The sequence below is a fragment of the Neovison vison genome, chromosome 5 (genome assembly GCF_020171115.1).
Source record: "Neovison vison isolate M4711 chromosome 5, ASM_NN_V1, whole genome shotgun sequence".
NCBI lineage: Eukaryota > Metazoa > Chordata > Mammalia > Carnivora > Mustelidae > Neogale > Neogale vison.
Window position 1 is genome coordinate 65,460,386 of NC_058095.1, and position 19,615 is coordinate 65,480,000.

The 19,615-nt window shown below is 37.3% G+C and overlaps 2 protein-coding genes across 2 annotated transcripts in view; one reads left to right on the forward strand and one right to left on the reverse strand.

Moving 5' to 3' along the window:
* LOC122907372 (cytospin-B-like) overlaps positions 1-19,615 on the reverse strand; it is a 305,144-nt gene that overhangs the window by 246,770 nt on the left and 38,759 nt on the right.
* Positions 1-19,615, forward strand: part of LOC122906810 (A-kinase anchor protein 10, mitochondrial-like) — a 69,293-nt gene that overhangs the window by 19,285 nt on the left and 30,393 nt on the right. The window contains 2 exon segments of the mRNA XM_044249212.1: positions 1,835-1,871; positions 2,087-2,607. Of these exon segments, the coding sequence (XP_044105147.1) occupies positions 1,835-1,871; positions 2,087-2,607 (558 nt within the window).

The window sequence follows — 19,615 nt, forward strand, 5'->3', positions numbered from 1 at the left end:
AGAAAAAATAAAAGAAAAAAAAAAAGAGAGAGAGAGACAGCCGGCAAGGATGACACATGAAGTGTTTCAAAAGAAAATAATTTGAATATCAAAGGATTAAGAAAAGCCATTTTGAAAAATTGATCAAACCCTGCTAATTTTATGAAGCTGAACCTCAAAATGTCAATGCTTTAAATGTTAAAAAAAGTGTTTTTGTTTATTCTAATAGTTTGTGGTTATAATCGTAACCTAAATTTAGTTACATATACAATGAACTTATTTTTATTAAATTTTGGTAAGTTTAGTTTTATTTCTCAAGATAAAAATCCCAGAGCTACTCTTTAATCTGTTGTAACAAACACTGAGCATTGGTAACATTTTTCTGGCCATGCACACATGGACAATTTTTCTTCAGGAAAAGTTCCTAGAGGTGGCGTTACTGGGTTGCGAAATCATGCAGATGCTTTTTTTTTTTTTTAAGATTTTATTTATTTATTTGACAGAGAGAAATCACAAGTAGATGGAGAGGCAGGCGGGGGGGGGGAGCAGGCTCCCCGCTGAGCAGAGAGCCCGATGCGGGACTCGATTCCAGGACCCTGAGATCATGACCTGAGCCGAAGGCAGCGGCTTAACCCACTGAGCCACCCAGGCGCCCAGTCATGCAGATTTTTAAAGCTTTGCCCTCTGTTACTGAATGTTCTTCCAAAGAGGTTTTGTTATTTTTTATTTTCATCATCAGTGGGTGACAGTGTTGCCTGTTCTGCTGTGCCTTTGTTGGGTTTTATTGTTATTTTTTGAAAAAAACATCTTCCAGTTTGACAGACAAAAATGTTATATTAATTTGCTTTTCTGGCATTTTTAATTAGATGGAATATATTTTCATATTTTTATTGGCTGCCTTTCTTTGGTACTAGTATCGTAAGATTTTTTTTTTCCCCAAGAATTTCCATGGTCTGAACTGCCATTAAAAGTCAGATAAGAGGGCGCCTGGGTGGCTCAGTGGGTTAAGCCGCTGCCTTCGGCTCAGGTCACAATTTCAGGGTCCTGGGATCGAGTCCCGCATCGGGCTCTCTGCTCAGCAGGGAGCCTGCTTCCTCCTCTCTCTCTCTCTCTCTGCCTGCCTCTCTGCCTACTTGTGATCTCTCTGTCAAATAAATAAATAAAATCTTAAAAAAAAAGTCAGATAAGAATAATTGAATTAAAGAGCTTTTTAATAGTTGAATTAAGTTCGAACACTTGTTTCTTTGCCTGTTTAGCAGTCACAGTGACAGTATTTCTAGTTCTTTATATTCATTAAATTGCTAGGGAAGTAAACTCTTTTTTATTTATTTTTTATTTTTATTTTTTTTTAAGATTTTATTTATTTATTTGACAGACAGAGACCACAAGTAGGCAGAGAGGCAGGCAGAGAGAGAAAGAGAGAGAGAGGAGGAAGCATGCTCCCTGCAGAGCAGAGAGCCCGACGCGGGGCTCGATCCCAGGACCCCAGGATCATGACCGGAGCCGAAGGCAGAGGCTTTAACCCACTGAGCCACCCAGGCGCTCCAACTTTTTTTTTTTTTAAGATTTTATTTATTTATTTGACAGAGAGAGATCACAAGTAGGCAGAGAGGCAGGCGGAGAGAGGAGGAAGCAGGCCCCCTGCTGAGCAGAGAGCCCAATGCGGAGTTTGATCCTAGGACCCTGGGATCATGACCTGAGCTGAAGGCAGAGGCTTTAACCCACTGAGCCACCCAGGCACCCGGGAAGTAAACTTTTATTCAAGAATTCTGGTGCCACTAAGCTGATTGTGGCTGACTAATCTATTAATCTTAAATTATTTGTTACTGAATTGCTAATCTTTTGCTTCTTTCAGGCAGATCTTGTCTGGACTACCAGACTCAAGAGACCAAATCATGTCTTTCTTTTTTTTTTTTTTAAAAAGATTTTATTTATTTATTTGACAGAGAGAGATCACAAGTAGACAGAGAGGCAGGCAGAGAGAGAGGAGGAAGCAGGCCCCCTGCTGAGCAGAGAGCCCGATGCGGGACTCGATCCCAGGACCCTGGGATCATGACCTGAGCCGAAGGCAGCGGCTTAACCCACTGAGCCACCCAGGCGCCCCCAAATCAAGTCTTTCAAAGACTCTTGAACAAGTCCTGCATGACACTGTTGTTCTCCCTTATTTTATTCAATTCATGGAACTTCGGCGAATGTAGCATTTGGTTAAATTTTGGTTAGAAGCTGAAAGTTTTCACTCTACAACTTGGTCCCGAATAAGAGCACACAGTCTCAACACCGAGAAGCAGAGTGCATAGGCTGAGCCTGTCTCTCCATCTAAGAAGCATGAAACTGCAACATCTTTTGTAACTGAGTCTCTTGACAAGAGATTGGAGGATTCAAGCTCAGCTCAACTGCTTATGACTCAATCTGAAGGAATTGACCTGAACAATAGAACTAGCAACATTCAGAATCACTTGCTGCCTTCCCGGGAATGTGACAGTGCCCATTCTCTCCATCTTGAAATGGCCAGAACAGGAACACATCCAGTTTCCATGGAAATCCAAGAATCCTCCTCTAGACTTCTAGTAGCCAGTAGAAATAGTCCCTCTTCACCACTGAAGGAATTATCAGGAAAATTAATGAAAAGTAAGTACGTGGTTTTCTTATCTCTCTTTATCCTCTTTGTTTAATCAGTTTATAAAGTAGAACTTGAGGCAGGAATAAAAGCATTAGAATAGTTTTCTCTCACACCCACTTGCAAATTCGGAAGGATTTGGAGAATGTCCTGGAGAAGGATTGGTATTTGAAGAAGAACAGCAGGGATACAGACAAAAATTGAATCCTCTCCGAAGGCTCTTTTGCAGAATTAACTAATAAAGAAGGGTTGAATCCTGCCTCTGCCTTCCAGAGATTTTGAAATCAAACCATTATCCAGGGATGCTTATTTCATTTTCATCTCATTCTTAATTTCCTACTAACTTACTGTCTGCTTCATAGGTAAAATTATTATTATTATTATTTTTTACGATTTTATTTGTTTATTTGACAGAGATCACAAGTAGACAGAGAGGCAGGCAGAAAGAGAGAGAGAGGGAAGCAGGCGCCCTGCTGAGCAGGGAGCCCGATGCAGGACTCGATCCCAGGACACTGAGATCACGACCTGAGCCGAAGGCAGCGGCTTAACCCACTGAGCCACCCAGGCGCCCCTGGTAAAATTATTTTTTAATTGCCAACAGGTGACATTTATTGGGTTCTGTGCCAAGTGCTATACTCGGATTTCACCTAATGGCCATACCACCTCTGAGGTCAGCATTATTGCCCCATTTTACAAATGAGAAAACCATGGTTTAGGATAGTTTATTTTTTTAAGGATTTTTTTTTTACGATTTTATTTATTTATTGGACAGAGAGAGAGATCACAAGTAGGCAGAGAAACAGCCGGAGAGAGAGGAGGAACCGGGCTCCCCCCTAAGCAGAGAGCCCGATGTGGGGCTCAATCCCAGCACCCTGGGATCATGACCAGAGCTGAAGGCAGAGGCTTAACCCACTGAGCCACCCAGGCGCCCCTTTTTTAAAGATTTTATTTATTTATTTGACAGGCAGAGATCACAAGCAGGCAGAGAGAGAGGAGGAAGCAGGCTCCCTGCCAAGCAGAGAGCCTGATGCGGGGCTTGATCCCAGGACCCTGAGATCATGACCTGAGCTGAAGGCAGAGGATTTAACTACTGAGCCACTCAGGCACCCCTATGGTTTAGGATAGTTAAGTAATGTACCTCGGATTATGAAGTGAGCAGGGAGTTTGAGTTAAAATCAGTATTTCAATAACAGCACCTCTTTATTTCTTCTCTGTTCATTTGAAAGTTACACTCTCTTAATTTTTCAATTATCACCTTCTGGAATTCTGATTCGACAGCCTCCATGTTTTTTCCTGTCTTCATCTTATCTGTTCTTTGCTTCTCGTAGAGCTAGGTGATTCTTTTTTTTTTTTTTTAAGATTTTTTTTTTTAAGATTTTTATTTATTTGTCAAAGAGAGCGAGCACAGGCAGACAGAATGGCAGGCAGAGGCAGAGGGAGAAGCAGGCTCCCTGCCAAGCAAGGAGCCCTATGTGGGACTCGATCCCAGGACACTGGGATCATGACCTGAGCCGAAGGCAGCCACTTAACCAACTGAGCCACCCAGGCGTCCCAAGGTGATTCTTTTTTTTTTTTTTTTGTTTTTTCTTTTCTCCCCCCACCCCTACCCCGTAACACTTTATTTTTTTAGGGCAATTTTCCTTTTTTTTTTTTTAAGATTTTACTTACTTATTTGAGAGACACAGCAACAGAGATAGCAAGAGAGACCACGAGCAGAGAGAAGGAGAAGCAGACTCCCCAGTAGGCAGAGAGCCCTTCCCCACTGGGGTCTCAATCCTACGACCCTGAGATCATGACCTGAGCCCAAGGCAAATGCTTAACTGACTGAGCCACTCAGGTGCCCCTTTTCAGAGCAATTTATGTTCACAGCAAAATTGAGAGGAGGGTAGAGCAATTTCCTGTATACTCTTGGCCCCCTCACATATATAGACCTGCCACCCCCATCTTCCATGTCCGCCACCAGAGCGGCACATTTGTTGCCGTTGTTGAACCTACCCAGACACACTATAGTCACCCACAGTCCACAGTTTACATCAGGTTTCACTCTTGGTGCTGTGCATTCAATGGCTTTCAACAAATACACCATGGCATGGGTCCATCGTTATGGTGTTAGGAGTATTTTTACTGCCCTAAAAACTGTCCATACTTTGCCTTTTCATCTCTTCCTACCTGCTAATCCCTGAGAATTAATCTTACTGTCTTCATAGTTTTGCCTTTTCCAGAATGTCATATGCCTAAAACTATATTGTTTGTAGCTTTTTTACATTGATGATCATTTCTTCAGATCTGTGTTTTAGTTCATTATTGTCTTTTTTTTCATTTATTGTCTCTTAAGATGGGTCTAATCTGCTGTTGAATCAGTTTACAATTTTTTCTATCTAAACGTTACTGAATTTTGTATTTCTAGATATTTAATTCAAATTTGCCTGGTCAGTTTTCAGTTTCTTGTTCCTTTATCCCTTCATCCCACTTCTCAGCCTATTTGGTATTTCTTTAAGTTTAAACATATATTCATCATCTGATGATTCTAATATCTGTAGGTTTTTTGAATCTGGTTCACTATTTGTTTCTTCAGATTCACACTCTTGGTCGCTTGTGATTTTAGTGGTTTTTGGCTGTCTGAACATGGATTTTGGATTTTTTTCTGTGGGAATTTTTTTTTAAAGATTTTATTTATTTATTTGACAGAGATCACAAGTAGGCAGAGAGGCAGGCAGAGAGAGAGAGGAGGAAGCAGGCTCCTCGCTGAGCAGAGAGCCCGATGTGGGGCTCGATCCCAGGACCCTGGGATCATGACCTGAGCTGAAGGCAGAGGCTTTAACCACTGAGCCACCCAAGTGCCCCTCTGTGGGAATTTTTTTGAGAACGCTGTTTAAATTGGGTTATTCCAGGAAAAAAAAATAAAAGTAAATAAATTGGGTTATGAGTATATTGGCATTTGCTTTTGCCTTGCATCTGGGGCCAACTTCACTACCTTCCTGGTACCACTTAAAATACATTTGGTCTTTGGGTTTTTCAGGTAAACTCTTAGGGCCTTTGGCATGATTTTGGTCTAATCTTCTACCCTGTTTGGGCCCTGAGCAATTGCCCTTGAAAGTGCCCGCTTCAAGTCTCTTGGTATTGCTGGTTTTCCCAGGTGACTGCGCTGCCTGTCTGGCACTTTGCCCATCTTGATTTGCACTGGCTCCTGCAGGTCCACGATTTCCTTATCTGCAATTTAGAAATCCAGAAAGCTTTTTAAAAATATTTTATTTATTTATTTTTAAAAAATATATGTTTTAAAAATGTTACTTTTAAAAAAATATTTTATTTATTTTTTTAAAATATTTTATTTTTTAAAAATATATGTTTTTAAAATGTTACTTTTTAAAAAATATTTTATTTATTTATTTCATAGAGATCACAAGTAGTCAGAGAGGCAGTCAGGGAGAGAGAGGAGGAAGCAGGCAGGCTCTGCTCTGCAGAGAGCCTGACGTGGGGCATGATTCCAGGACCCTGGGATCACAACTTGAGCCGAAGGCAGAGGCTTTAACCCACTGAGCCACCTAGGCGCCCCTTACACGTTATTTTTTAAATGAAAAAACTTGACCTGAACTGGTGTGAACTAACTGCAGAAATGTGAATGTTTGATTATGTGATGTTGTCCCTCATATTGGTAAGAATATTAACATATATATATGTATATATATATATAGATGCCTAGTGCATTCCCTCTGTAAAAACAAACAAAACCCAGATTCTGAATTCTGAACTATTATTGTTTCCCTTACTTTACCACAAACTCTGATACACTTTTTAAGTGCATCAAAAAAGGTCTTGGGAGAATTCGGTATTGAGAAGAATTTCTTTGAACATTTAGTCTGGCCTGTTTCTGGAAATGGAAGTCTGTTTCTGTCACTGTAATACAGTTTATTGTTTTTGGAAGCTTTTTGTTTTGGTGATAGTTTATTTCAATAAAAAATAGAAATAGTGGAATCATTAAAGGAGTACTAGTTGTTTTACTTTTAAAATTTTTATGCAGTAGATTTGACCTTTTTTGATGTATACTTGCATGAATTTGAACACTTGCATAGATTCCTGTAACTGCCATCACAGTCAGCATAAGAACAATTCTCTGACCTTTATAGTTAAATACTCCTCTATCCCAGGACTTGGCAACCACTGATCTATTATTCTCTGACTCTGTAGTTTTGCCTTTTCTGGAATGCCATACAAGTGAATTTATCTATGTAGTCACTGAGACTGACTTCTTTCGGTCAGTGTGATGGTTTGATATTTATCATATTATGTCAACAGTTTGTTGCATTTAATTGCTAAGTTATATTCCATTGTATGGATGTACCATCCATTCACCTGCTGAGTGACATTTGGATTGTTTCCACCTGTTGGTGATTATGAATAAAGCTGCTCTAAAGGCACCTGGGTGGCTCAGTCATTAAGTGTCTGCCTTGGTCTCAGGTCATGATCCCAGGGTCTTGGAATTGAGACGGAAATCTGGTTCCCGGCTTGGCTGGAAGCCTGTTTCTCCCTTTCCCACTCCTTCTGCTTGTGTGTTCCCTCTCTCTCTGTGTCTCTCTCTGTCAAATAAATAAATAAAATCTATAAAAAGCTGCTATAAACATTTGTGTACAGGTTTTTGTGTGGACAAAATTTTGTTCTCTATGGTCAATACCTACTAATAGGTTTGCTGGACTAGGTAGTGTGTGTTGAAAATGTTAAGAAACTGTCAGATTGTTTTGTAGATTGGATGTACCATTTTACGTTTTCACCAGGAATCTATGCAAGTTTTAAAATTCGTACAAGTATACATCAAAAAAGGTCAAATCTACTGCATCAAAATTTTAAAAGTAAAACAACTAGTACTCCTTTAATGATTCCACTATTTCTATTTTTTTAAAATTTTATTTATTTATTTGACAGAGAGAGATCACAGTAGGCAGAGGCAGGCAGAGAGAGGGGAAGGGAAGCAGGCCCCCTGCTGAGCAGAGAGCCCGATGCGGGACTCGATCCCAGGACCCTGAGATCATGACCTGAGCCGAAGGCAGCGGCTTAAACCACTGAGCCACCCAGGCGCCCACTATTTGTATTTTTTATTGAAATAAACTATCACCAAAACAAAAAAGCTTCCAAAAACAATAAACTGTATTACAGTGACAGCAACAGACTTCCATAGGCCCACACTTTATTGGATTGTTTGTTTTATTATTGAATTTTGAGAGTTCTTTTTGCGTTCTGGGTATAAAACCTTTATTGGTTATGTGATTTGTAAATGTTTTCTCCTAGTTTATAGCTTGGCTTTTCATTCTCTTAATAGTGTCTTTCACAAAACAAAGGACTTTTTTGATTAAGTCTAACTTACCTGCTTTTTTCTTTTCTTTTTGTTTTCTTTTTTCTTTGGAATTGAATCCTAAGAACTTTTTGCCCAATTTAAGTTCATGAAGATTTTCTCCTTTGTGTTCTTCTAAAAGTATTATGGTTTTGTACTTCGTATTTAGATGTATGGTCTGTTTTGAGTTACTATTGTATAAGATGTAAGGGTTAGGTCAAGTTTTTTTGTATTGGGGTGTGTGTGTGTGTGTGTGTGTATTTTTTTTCTTTTTCTTTCTTTCTTTCTTTTTTTTTTTTTTTGGTGTATGGATACCCAGTTGTTGCAACACCACTAATTGAAAAGAACTCTTACTCCATTGAGTTCCGTTTGTACCTGCACCATATTCTGTTTAAGGACTTGTTCTGTTCCATTGATATATGTGTTTATTCCTTAACTAATACCCACTGTCTTTGATTCCTGTAGCTTTACAGTAAATCTTTAAATCGGTTGGTATGACTCCTCCAAGTTTGTTCTTTTTCTAAATTGTTTTGTCTGTTCTGGTTTTTCTTCTTCTTCCTTTTTTTTTTTAAGTGTAATCTTACTTATATCTACAAGGAAATCCTGCTGGAATTTTTATTGAATTGCGTTCAATCCATAGGTCAGTTTGGGAAGAATTTATATCTTAACTGTATCAGGTCTTAAAATCCATGGACATGGTATGTCTTTATTTTCTTAAGTCTTTGACTTCTTTAGCATTGTGTAGGTTTCAGCATACAGATCCTTCATATGTTTTATTAAATTTATATCCAAATATTTCTTATTGGTGCTCTTGTGAGTGATATTTTAAAAAATTTTTGTTACTAATTTGACATCACCAGTATTTACAAATATGATTGATTTTTATATATTAACTTTCTATTCTGTGACCTTATGAACTCAGTTATTTTAGCAGCTTTTCTGTAGAATGCTTGAAATTTTCTATGTTGACATTGATGTTGTTTGTGGCTAGAATAGTGTTATTTCTTCATTTCCGATCTTTTTTTTTCCCCCTTGCCATACTGCACTGGCTAGGACTTTTTGTAAGTGGTGAGAATGAATATTCTTGTCTTCTTGATCTTGAAGGGAAAGCATTCAGTCTTTCACTTACTTTAAGTATGAGGTTAGCCATGTGTTTTTTTTGGTCAGTGCCCTTAATCAGATTGATGAAGTTTGCTCCTCTTACTGGCTTCCTGAGAGTTGTTTGAATCATGAATGATGTTGCAGTTTGTTATGTTTTTTGTGTGTTTGATATGACCTTATGGTTTTCCTTGTGTTTTTTGTTTTGTTTTTTTGTTTTTTGGTCTGTTAATATGGTGGATCAAAATTGATTGACTTTTAAAAGTTTGAATAAGCTTGCATTTCAAGGGTGAGCTCCATTTGGTTGTGGTGTATTATTCTTTTTACATGTTGCTAGATTTGATTTTCTAAATTTTGTTGAGCATTTTTGAATTTATGTTTATGATGAATTTGGTCTGTGGCTTTTTTGGGCCGTGGTTGTGTAGTGGTTAGTACTCTACCTTGTGTGGCTTTTTTGGTACTGCTTTTGTCTGATTTTAGTATCAGTGTGATGTTGGCCCCCCAGAAATGAGTTGGGAAGTTTTCCCACCTCTTCTATTTTCTGGAAGAGATCATGTAGAATTGTTATTACTTCTTCTTTAAATGTTTGGTAGAATTTGCAAGGGCCTGGGTTTGTTCTGTTGTGTTGTGTTTTCAGAACATTTCAAACTATGAATTCAAGTTCTTTTATAGGCATGGGACTATTCAGGTTATCTGTTTCTTCCTGAGTGAATGTTAGTAGTTTGTGCTTTTCAAGGAATTGTTAATTTCATTGAATTGTTGAATTTATGGGCATGTAACTATCTAGCATGGCCTTACTGTCTTTTTAATCTTGAGTTTGTAGTGCTAATCTCTTTTTCATTCCTGGTGTTGGTAATTGTATCATCTTTTTTCTTTGCCAGTATACATAATGGATTAATCTGTCTTTTTCAAAGAACCAGCTTTTGATTTAATTAATTTTTCTCCTTTTTCCTGTTTTCAGTTTCATGGATTCTCTGTTATGTTACTTCTCTCCTCCTGCATGCTTTGAATTTATTTTACTCTTTTTCTCATTTTTTTAAAGATTTTATTTATTTGACAGAGATCACAAGTAGGCAGAGAGGCAGGCAGGATGGGGGGGGAGCAGGCTCGCTGCTGAGCAGAGAGTCCAACACCGAGCTCAATCCCAACATCCACCCAGGTGATCCCTTTTTCTCATTTCTTAAGGTAGAAACTTAGATGGTTTATTTGAGATCATTCTTTAAGAGAAGCATGTAATATAGGGGCGTCTGGGTGGCTCAGTGGGTTAAGCCTCTGCCTTCGGCTCAGGTCATGATCCCGGAGTCCTGGGATCAGGCTCTTTGCTCAGCAGGGACCCTGCTTCCCCCTCTCTCTCTGCCTGCATCTCTGCCTCCTTGTGATCACTCTCTCTCTGTCAAATAAATAAATAAAATCTTTAAAAAAAAAAAAGATGAGCATGTTATGGTACAAATTTCCTTCTTCTTCTTCTTCTTCTTTTTTTTTTTAAAGATTTTATTTATTTATTTGACAGGCAGAGATCAGAAGTAGGCAGAGAGGCAGGCGGAGAGAGAGGGAGGAAGCAGGCTCCCCGCCGAGCAGAGAGCCTGATGCGGGGCTCGATCCCAGGACCCCGAGACCATGACCTGAGCCGAAAGCAGAGGCTTAACCCACTGAGCCACCCAGCGCCCATACAAATTTCCTTCTAATCACTGTTTTAGCTATACCCTGCAAATTCTGATACTTTGAGCAAAAATTAAATGTCTCATTTCCCTTATATCTTACTCTTTTGCCCATGACCATTTAGAAATGTTTAATTTTTACATGTTTGGGGAATTTTTGCCCTGTTATCTTTCCGTTATTGTTTTAGTTCTATTATGGTCAGAAAACATACTCTAAAAAAAGTACTATTTCAGTCATTTTAAATTTGTTAAAATTTTTAAATGGTCTAGGATATGGCTTGTCTTGGTGAATATCTCCCATACAGTAAGAAGAATTATGTTCTGCTGTTCTATAGTTTTCTATAAATGTCAGTTAGATTGAGTTGGTTGATGATTATGTTCAGTTTTTCTGTATCCTTGCTGATACTTTGTATGCTTTCTATATCCGTTACTGAGAGAAGAGGGTTGAAGTCTCCAACCATAACTGTGGGGTTTTCCAATTATATTTTCACTTCTATCCATTTTTGCATGTATTTTGAGGCTCTGTTCTTAGGTGTGTACATTATATCTTCTTGGTGAATCAAATCTTTTATCATTATGTAATGTTCTTCTTTGTGGTAACTTCACTTGTTCTAAGTTCAAAAATAATCTGCTGTCTGATTTATATAGCTACTTCAGTTTAATCTAATTGGTGTTTATGTGTTATATCTTTTAACATGATTACTCACATTATAATATATAATTACTCCTGCTTGTTAATATAACATATGTAATGATACTAAGTATAATTATTAATGTATTTGGATTTAGGTCTCCCATTTATTTTTTTTTTCTTTATTCCCTTTGTTTCCCATCCTTTGGTTTTTCTATTCTCTTCTTTATTTTGGATTGTTTGATATTTTCCTTTTTCTAACAGTTTATGAATTTTTAAAAAAGATTACTTATTTGAGAGGAGAGAGAGCACACAGAAGCTGTGGGGAAGAAGCAGAGTCTCTGCTGAGCAGGGAGCCTGACATGGGGCTTGATCCCAGGACCCTGAGATCGTGACCCGAGCCAAAAGCAGATACCCAACTGACTGAGCCACCTAGGCCCCTATGATTTCTTGATTTTTATCTCTCTCTATAGGTTTTTTAGTGGTTTCTCTAGGGATTACAATATTCATGCCTACACAGTCTACTTAAAATTAGCATTTTATCATGTTAAGTGGGATGTAGAGTATGCCACCTAGGTCCCTTTTCCTTCCTGCTCACATGTTCTAGTTTGTCATCTATTTTCCTTGAAAACCCCCACAATTTAAAGAACTTAGAAGAAGAATTGCTGATTACATTTAAACCAGATATTTGCTGTAGCTGTTACTGTTCCTTTGTTCCTGAAGTTCGGTTATTATTTCTGGTACCATTTTACCAGTGTCTCAAGAATTCGTTTAGCACTTTTTTTTAGAGCAAGACTGCTATCAGATAATTTTCTCAGTTATTTTCCATCTGAGACTTCTCCTTATTTTGAATTTTTGCTTGATAGAGAATTCTAGGTTGGTAGTTCTTTTTTTTTTTAACCACTTTGAAAACTGTGTTTCACTGCCTCTGGCCTCTGTGGTTTCTGGTATAAATCTGCAATCTTGGAATCATTATTACTCTGTATTTAATATCTTTTTTATAGCTGTTTTTTGAGATATTTTCCCTGTCTTTAATGTTCAGCAATTTGGTTATAGTGTTCAGGTATGGATTTCTTTGAGTTTCTTCCTATTTGAGGCTTACTAAGCTTTTTTGATTTTAGAAGTTTGGTTTTTCCTCTTTTGAGGGTGAATATTCAGCCATTGTTCTTCACATTCTTGGGAGCAGTGTACTTTTTTCCTTTTTTTTCTGGGACTTTAATGATGCAAATGTTGTATCTTTGTCATTGTCCTGCAGGTTCTTGAGGTTCTGTACTTTTTCTAACTTTTTTTCCTATTGTTTAGCTTGGAAAATTTCTATTCATATTATCTCTGGATTCACTGATTCTTTCCTCTGTCGTTTCATCATGCTTTGAGTCTTTCCAGTGAATTTTAAGTTTGGGTTATTATTATTGTTATTATTATTGTTTGGTTTTAATGTGTGTGAACATGCAGTTGGGGGAAGGGGAGGAGTGGAGGGAGAGGGAGAGAGAGAATCTCAGGCAGACTCCACGCTCAGCGCAGAACCCAATGCAAGGTCAATCCCACTTCCCTGAGATTATGATTTGAGCTGAAATTAAGAGCTAGACACCTAACCAACTGATTCACCCAGGCACCGCTATAGTAGCTTCTTAAAAAACAACAGCAACAACGACTTTGTTCTATAATTCCAGCATCTGTATCATGCTTATCTTTTCCCTTTGTGAGATCATGGGGTTTTCTGGGGTTTTGAAAGGCTGTTAATTTTGGATTGTATTATGGACAGTTTGACTTCAGTGATTGTGGGTCATGTTTAAATCCTGTAGAAAATGGTGAATTTTTGCTTTAGCAAGAAATTTGCCTGGTTAGGGTCAGGCTACAAGTTCCAGCTAGCATTCTGTAAGCTGTGGTTGAAGAGTCCATTCATTTTTTGGATTTTACTTGTATGATAAGTCTGCAAGCATCCTGTCTGGAAAGGTCATAGTTTAGTTCTCAGATCCTTTGGTATGCTCTCACAGTCAAGTCCATGCATGCCCAGCTCATGTATGAGCTCAGGAGCACACATACAACTTGGTAAGCTTTTCATGAACCTCCCATTCTGCAGTCTCCCTAATGGCTTCTGGCGCCTGGGGGAGCCCACCTTCTGGTTGTTTGGCTAAAAAGTTGGGGCTTTACTTTCCATGATTATGTCCGCCTCTGGCCAAGCAGTGAGAGGACAGAGGATCCCTGAACTAGGGATTCTCCTCTTCCTAGTGGGACCACGGTTTCTTTGTAGAGCTTTAGGAGCCTGCCTGTGTGCTGCCGCCATTGCCCGCATTGCTAGCCTGGTGTTCCCTGGGGACGCGGACTAGTGTGAAAGGGATGAAACAAGAGTACAGGAAATTGGCTCACTCTCCCTTATCTATAAAAGTCCCCTTTCTGCTCCTTAGACCAGAAGTAGAAGACTTCTCTGGAGCTTTTCTTGGTGCATCTGGTGTTCATTGTCAGCTTTTGAGTCCAGGCTAGGAGATCCTGGAGGAACAGAAAGTGGGGAACTTGACCCTGGTGTAGTGGTGCTTTGAGTTCTGGTTTCCTTTCTCTATCTGCCTGCTACACCATTTACTTTTTCAGGTCCTCAGATAAACTTGTCCAGTGTTTTTAGTTGCATTCTGTGGAAGATTGGGTGGTGTGTGCTTATTTCATTTTGACCTACTCCTTAGGATTTCAAATCAAGTCACAGCATGTGGATTTTCTGTTTTCCCCTTAAAAGCAAATACATTGGGAAGATAGTGGCTTAACATCTGCCTCTGTGGTTCCTATTATAATTATTTTCATTGTATTAAAGCCTCTTGAGTGGCGCCTGGGTGGCTCAGTGGGTTAAGCCTCTGCCTTCGGCTCAGGTCATCATCTCAGGGTCCTGGGATCGAGTCCTGCATCAGCCTCTCTGTTCAGTGGGGAGCCTGCTTCCCCCCCCCCCGCCTGCCTCTCTGCCTACTTGTGATCTCTGTCAAATAAATAAATAAAATCTTTTAAAAACAAAAACAAAACAAAACAAAAAACCTCTTGAGCTACAGAGTGTGGCCATCTGTCATCACCTCTTATGATTGTATTTAGAATGTTTCTGGAGCATAGAAATGCCTACTCTCCTCGTTCTGGTTCCAGCTCTCATTTTTCATAGCGTGGAAACACTTTTTCTTTGAAAACCTTTTTGTATTTGCCTGTATCACTCTCAGGTAGCCTAGGGTTTTCTTTTTCTTTTTTTTTTTAAAGATTTTAGGTCCTTTTTACCAAAAAGAATTTGGAATGGCCTATTGGTTTTTGTAGCTAAAGATTGAGATTAAGAGCTCAGAGTTGATGTGTAATTTCTTCTGAGTAACTTCTTCTTTAGGATATACTGCTGTTTTGTATTTCCATTTAAATAGATACTGAGTTTGTTTTAGGATTTTTATGCAAAGAGGTGGAGGTTAACAAGAGCTGATCTTAATAAATGTGTTAATTTTGCTAATACACATTCTCCTTAATAGTAATAGCCACTCAGAGTGACTTTAAGAATAGGCTTGCACGTTCCTTGTGCTGAAGCCCACTTCCCTTATTAATTTATTAAAATGTTTGATGAAATATATTAAATATATATTATATATAAAATATATTAATGTCTTTTTATTTATTTATTTATTTATTTATTTATTATATTTTGGGGCACCCAGGTGGCTCAGTTGGTTGAGCAGCTCAGGTCATGATCCTGGAGTTTGGGGATCAAGTTCCACATCTGGCTCCTTGCTCAACAGGGGGTCTACTTCTCCCTCTGACCTTCCCCCCTCATGCTCGCTTGCTCTCATTCACTGTCTCTCTCAAATAAATTTAAAAAATTATTTATATAATATAAATATTTTATATATTAAAAATATATAAAAATTAAAAATATATAAAATAAATAAATAAAATATATAAATATAATTTATTTAAGTTTTAATGATTTATAATAAAATAATTTAATTAATTTATTTATTTAATGATTTAATTGATTTAATAATTTATTGATTTATTAATTTAATTTTATATAGATAATATAAAATATAAAATAATTTATTGATTTATTAATTTAATTTTATATAAATAATATTATATTATAAAATATATATTATTTATTTGAGAGACAGTGAATGAGAGCAAGAAAATATATATATATATATATATATATATATATATATATATAAAATATTTTTTTTTTTATTTGAGAGAGAGAGAGAGAGATGGAAAGAGCCTGAGAGGGGAGAGGGGAGAGAGTCAGAGGTAGAAGCAGACTCCCAACTAAGCAGGGAGGCCAGCTTGGGGCTCTATCCCAGGACTCTGGGATCATGATCTGATCTGAAGGCAGACACTTAACTGACTGAGCCACCTCCGTGCCCCAGTGTCCTTTTAATCTTAAATGAAAACTGAATTCTCCTGATCCAAAAGAAGGATGTAACCACATTCAGTGTTTCTGAAATGAAATATAGTTAATATTTTATTTAAAGGTGTCAAAACTTCTTTTGGTGTGTTTAATCGCCCAGAAAATAAATGCATTAGTGTCTGTACAACTTCTTACAGCATTTGTCTGGGATTGGCAGCTGTTTTTAGTGGTGGAAAAGCAAGAACTGAGAAACAACCCAAGTTCTGATTTTTAGGCTTTTTGATAGTTTTCAACAAAACTAGTGTCTTTGTTCTGATTAACAATTTGCTCATAGTGGCTATACAATAAATGTTTGTGAGAGAGTGAAATTAGATTGGATTATGTTATATCTGGTTAAAGGCAGAATAGTTCACCCAGATCTTCACAATGGATACCTTTCATCTAGGCCCTGGTTGTAGAAAGCATTAATTTACACATAAGCACAACTTCCCTTCCCCAAAACATATCTTTTTATAGCTCTGGATATTAGAGGCAGTACTGGTGCTGATGTCAGACCTGAGCTTTTGCCCTAACTCTTGCACTTTCCCTTTTTTCTTTGAATTCTTTTGTCTTTTTTTTTTTTGATGTATTAAGAAAAGATACATGAACTCTACCTTCTTAACAAATTTTTAAATATATGGTACGATACTGTTAACTATACATACAGTGTTGTATAGCAGATCTCTAGAATTTAGTCATTTTGGGTATCTGAAACTTTATACCTGTTAACAGTCGCTCTCTGTATCTTCCTCCATCCCCTACAGTTACTGTTGTTTTCTGCTTCTGTGAGGTTGACTGTTAGATACTGCATATAAGTGGAATCCTGCAGGATTTGTCATTCTGTGACTAACTTATTTTATTTAGCATAATGTCCTCAAGGTTCATTCATGTGGTCACATATGGCAGTAGTTCCTTCTTTTTATGGCTGAACAATATTCCGTTGTGTGTCTGTACCGCATTTTGTTTATACGTGTATCTGTCCATGGACATTTGGTTGTTTCTATATCTTGGCAATTGTGAATAATGCTGCAATGAAATGGAAGTACAAATATCTCTCGAAGATCCTGATTTCAGGTTTTTTTGTTTTTTTTTTGTTTGTTTGTTTGTTGATAAATACCCAGAAGTAGCATTCCTAAATGGTGTAAATGTTACTTTTTTTTGAGGAGTCTTCATTCTGTTTTCCACAGTGGTCACACCATTTTACATTCTCACCAACAGTGCATGAGGGCTCCAATTTCTCCACATCTTGCTAACTCTTGTTAACTTTTTTTTTTTTTTTTTTGGTAATGATCATCCTAACAGGTATGAGATGATTGATATCTCATTGTGGTTCTGTTCTTTTGGTCTGTATGTCTGTCTTTATGCTATTACTTTATGCTAGTACCATACTGTTTTCATTATTGTAGCTTTATAATGTTTTTGAAATCAGGAGGTTTAATGCCTCTGGCTTTGTTCTTCTTTCTCAAAGTTCTTTGACTATTCAGGTCCTTTGTGATGCCTTATGAATTTTAGGATTTTTTTTCTATTTGTGTTAAAAAATACCACTGACATTTTGATAGGGGTTGTGTTGAGTCTGTAGATTGTTTTGGGAAGTGACATCTTAACAATATTAAGTCTTCCATTTCATGAACACAGGATGTTTTTCCATCTATTTGTGCCCTCTAATTTCTTAAAGCAATGTTACAGTTTTAAATGTATAGATCTTTCACTTCCTTGGTTAAATCAATTCTTAAGTATTTTGTTCTTTGTGTTGCTATTTTAAGTGGATTTGCTTGCTTAATTTCCTTTTTTTTAAAGATTTTATTTATTTATTTGTCAGAGAGAGAGGGAGAGAGAGAGCAAGCACAGGCAGACAGAATGGCAGGCAGAGGCAGAGGGAGAAGCAGGCTCCTTGCCGAGCAAGGAGCCCGATGTGGGACTCGGGACCATGACCCAAGCTGAAGGCAGCCACTTAACCAACTGAGCCACCCAGGCGTCCCCTTAATTTTCTTTTTGATTAGTATAGTTCATTGTTAGTATATAGAAATGCAGCTGATTTTTGTATGTTGATTTTGTATCTGTAACTCTGAATTCAGCTATCAGTTTTTTGTGGAGTCGTCAGGGTTTTCTACATGTAAGAGAAAGTCATCTGCAAACAGAAATAATGTAACTTCTTCCTTTCCAATTTGGATATTGCCCCTCTCCCCATCCTAGTAGCCTTGGCTAGACTTCTAGTTAAATAGGTTAAAAGTGGGCGTCTTTGCTTTATTCCTAATATTAGAGGAAAAGCTTTCAGTTTTTCATGATGGAGTAAAATGTTACCTGTGAGTTCCATATATGGCTTTTATTATGTTGAAGTTATTTCCTTTTGTTCCTAGTGTGTTGAGAGTTTTAAATAACAAAAGAGTGTTGTATTGTCTGAAATGCTTTTTCTGCATCTGTCAAGTTGATATGATATATCACTATAATTGATTTTCATATGTTGGACTGTCCACTTGGTCATGGTATGTGATGCTTTTAATGTACTGTTGAATTCTGTTTGCTCATACTTTGTTGAAGATTTATATTTATATATATATATTATATATATATAATATATATATATAATATGAACATATATATACATATGTTTATCAGGGATATTGTTCCATAGTTCTTTTTTTTAAAATTTTTTTTTTTAAAAACTTTTCTTTTTTTTTTTTTTTTTTAAAGATTTTATTTATTTATTTGAGAGAGACAGTGAGAGAGAGCATGAGCGAGGAGAAGGTCAGAGAGCGAAGCAGACTCCCCATGGAGCTGGGAGCCTGATGTGGGACTCGATCCCGGGACTCCAGGATCACGCCCTGAGCCGAAGGCAGTCGTCCAACCAACTGAGCCACCCAGGCGTCCCTTAAAATTTTTTATTAACATATAATGTATTATTAGCCCCAGGGGTACAGGTCTGTGAATTGCCAGGTTTACACACTTCGTAGCACATACCTTCCCCAATGTCCATAACCCTACCACCCTCTCCCTACCCCTCCTCCCCCGGCAACCCTCAGTTTGTTTGTTCTGTAGTTTTCTTATAGTGTCTTTGCCTGGCTTTGGTATTAGGGTATTGTTAGCCTCATTAAATGAGTTTGAAAGTGTTCATTTTTAATTTTTTTGGAAAGAGTTTGAGGATTATTGTTCATTTTTCTTTAAATGGTAGAATTCACCAGTGAAGCCATCTGTTCCTAGGCTTTTCTTTGTTGGAAGGGTTTTTGATTACTGAATTAGTCTCCTTACAAATTATAGATATGTTCAATTTCTCTGTTTCTTGGTGATTCAGTCTTAGTAGGTTGTATGTTTCTAGGAATTTACTTCTTCTAAGTTGTTGGCATATATCTAATTTGTTGGCATATTATTGTTCATAAGTGTCTTACGATACTTTTAGTTCTGTGGCATCAGTTGTAATATCTCCATTTATTTTTTATTTTATTTGAGTTGTCTCTTTATTTTAGTCCAGCTAAAGTCTGGTCAGTTTTGTTGAACTTCTTAAAAAAAACCAATCTTTTCATTGATTTTTCCATTGTTTTTCTGTTCTGTATTTATTTCTTCTCTAATTGTTATTCCTTCTTTGAAACTTTGTGCTTAATTTGATATTTCTAGTTTCTTACATAAAGTTAGGTTCTTTGAAATCTTCCTACTTTCTTAATGTAAGCATTTATAGCTATAAATGTCCCCTTGATACTGGTTTTACTGCATCCAATAAAATTTGGGTATTTTGTGTTTTCATTTGTCTCAAGATATTTTTAAAATTTCCATTTCGATTTCTTTTTCAACTCATTGGTTGTTCATGAGTATACTGTTTAATTTCCACATATTTCTGAATTTTCCAGTTTTCCTTTTGCTTTTGATTTCTGGGTTTATTCCATTGTGGATGGGAAAGATACTTGGTAGCATTTCTGTCTTAAATTTA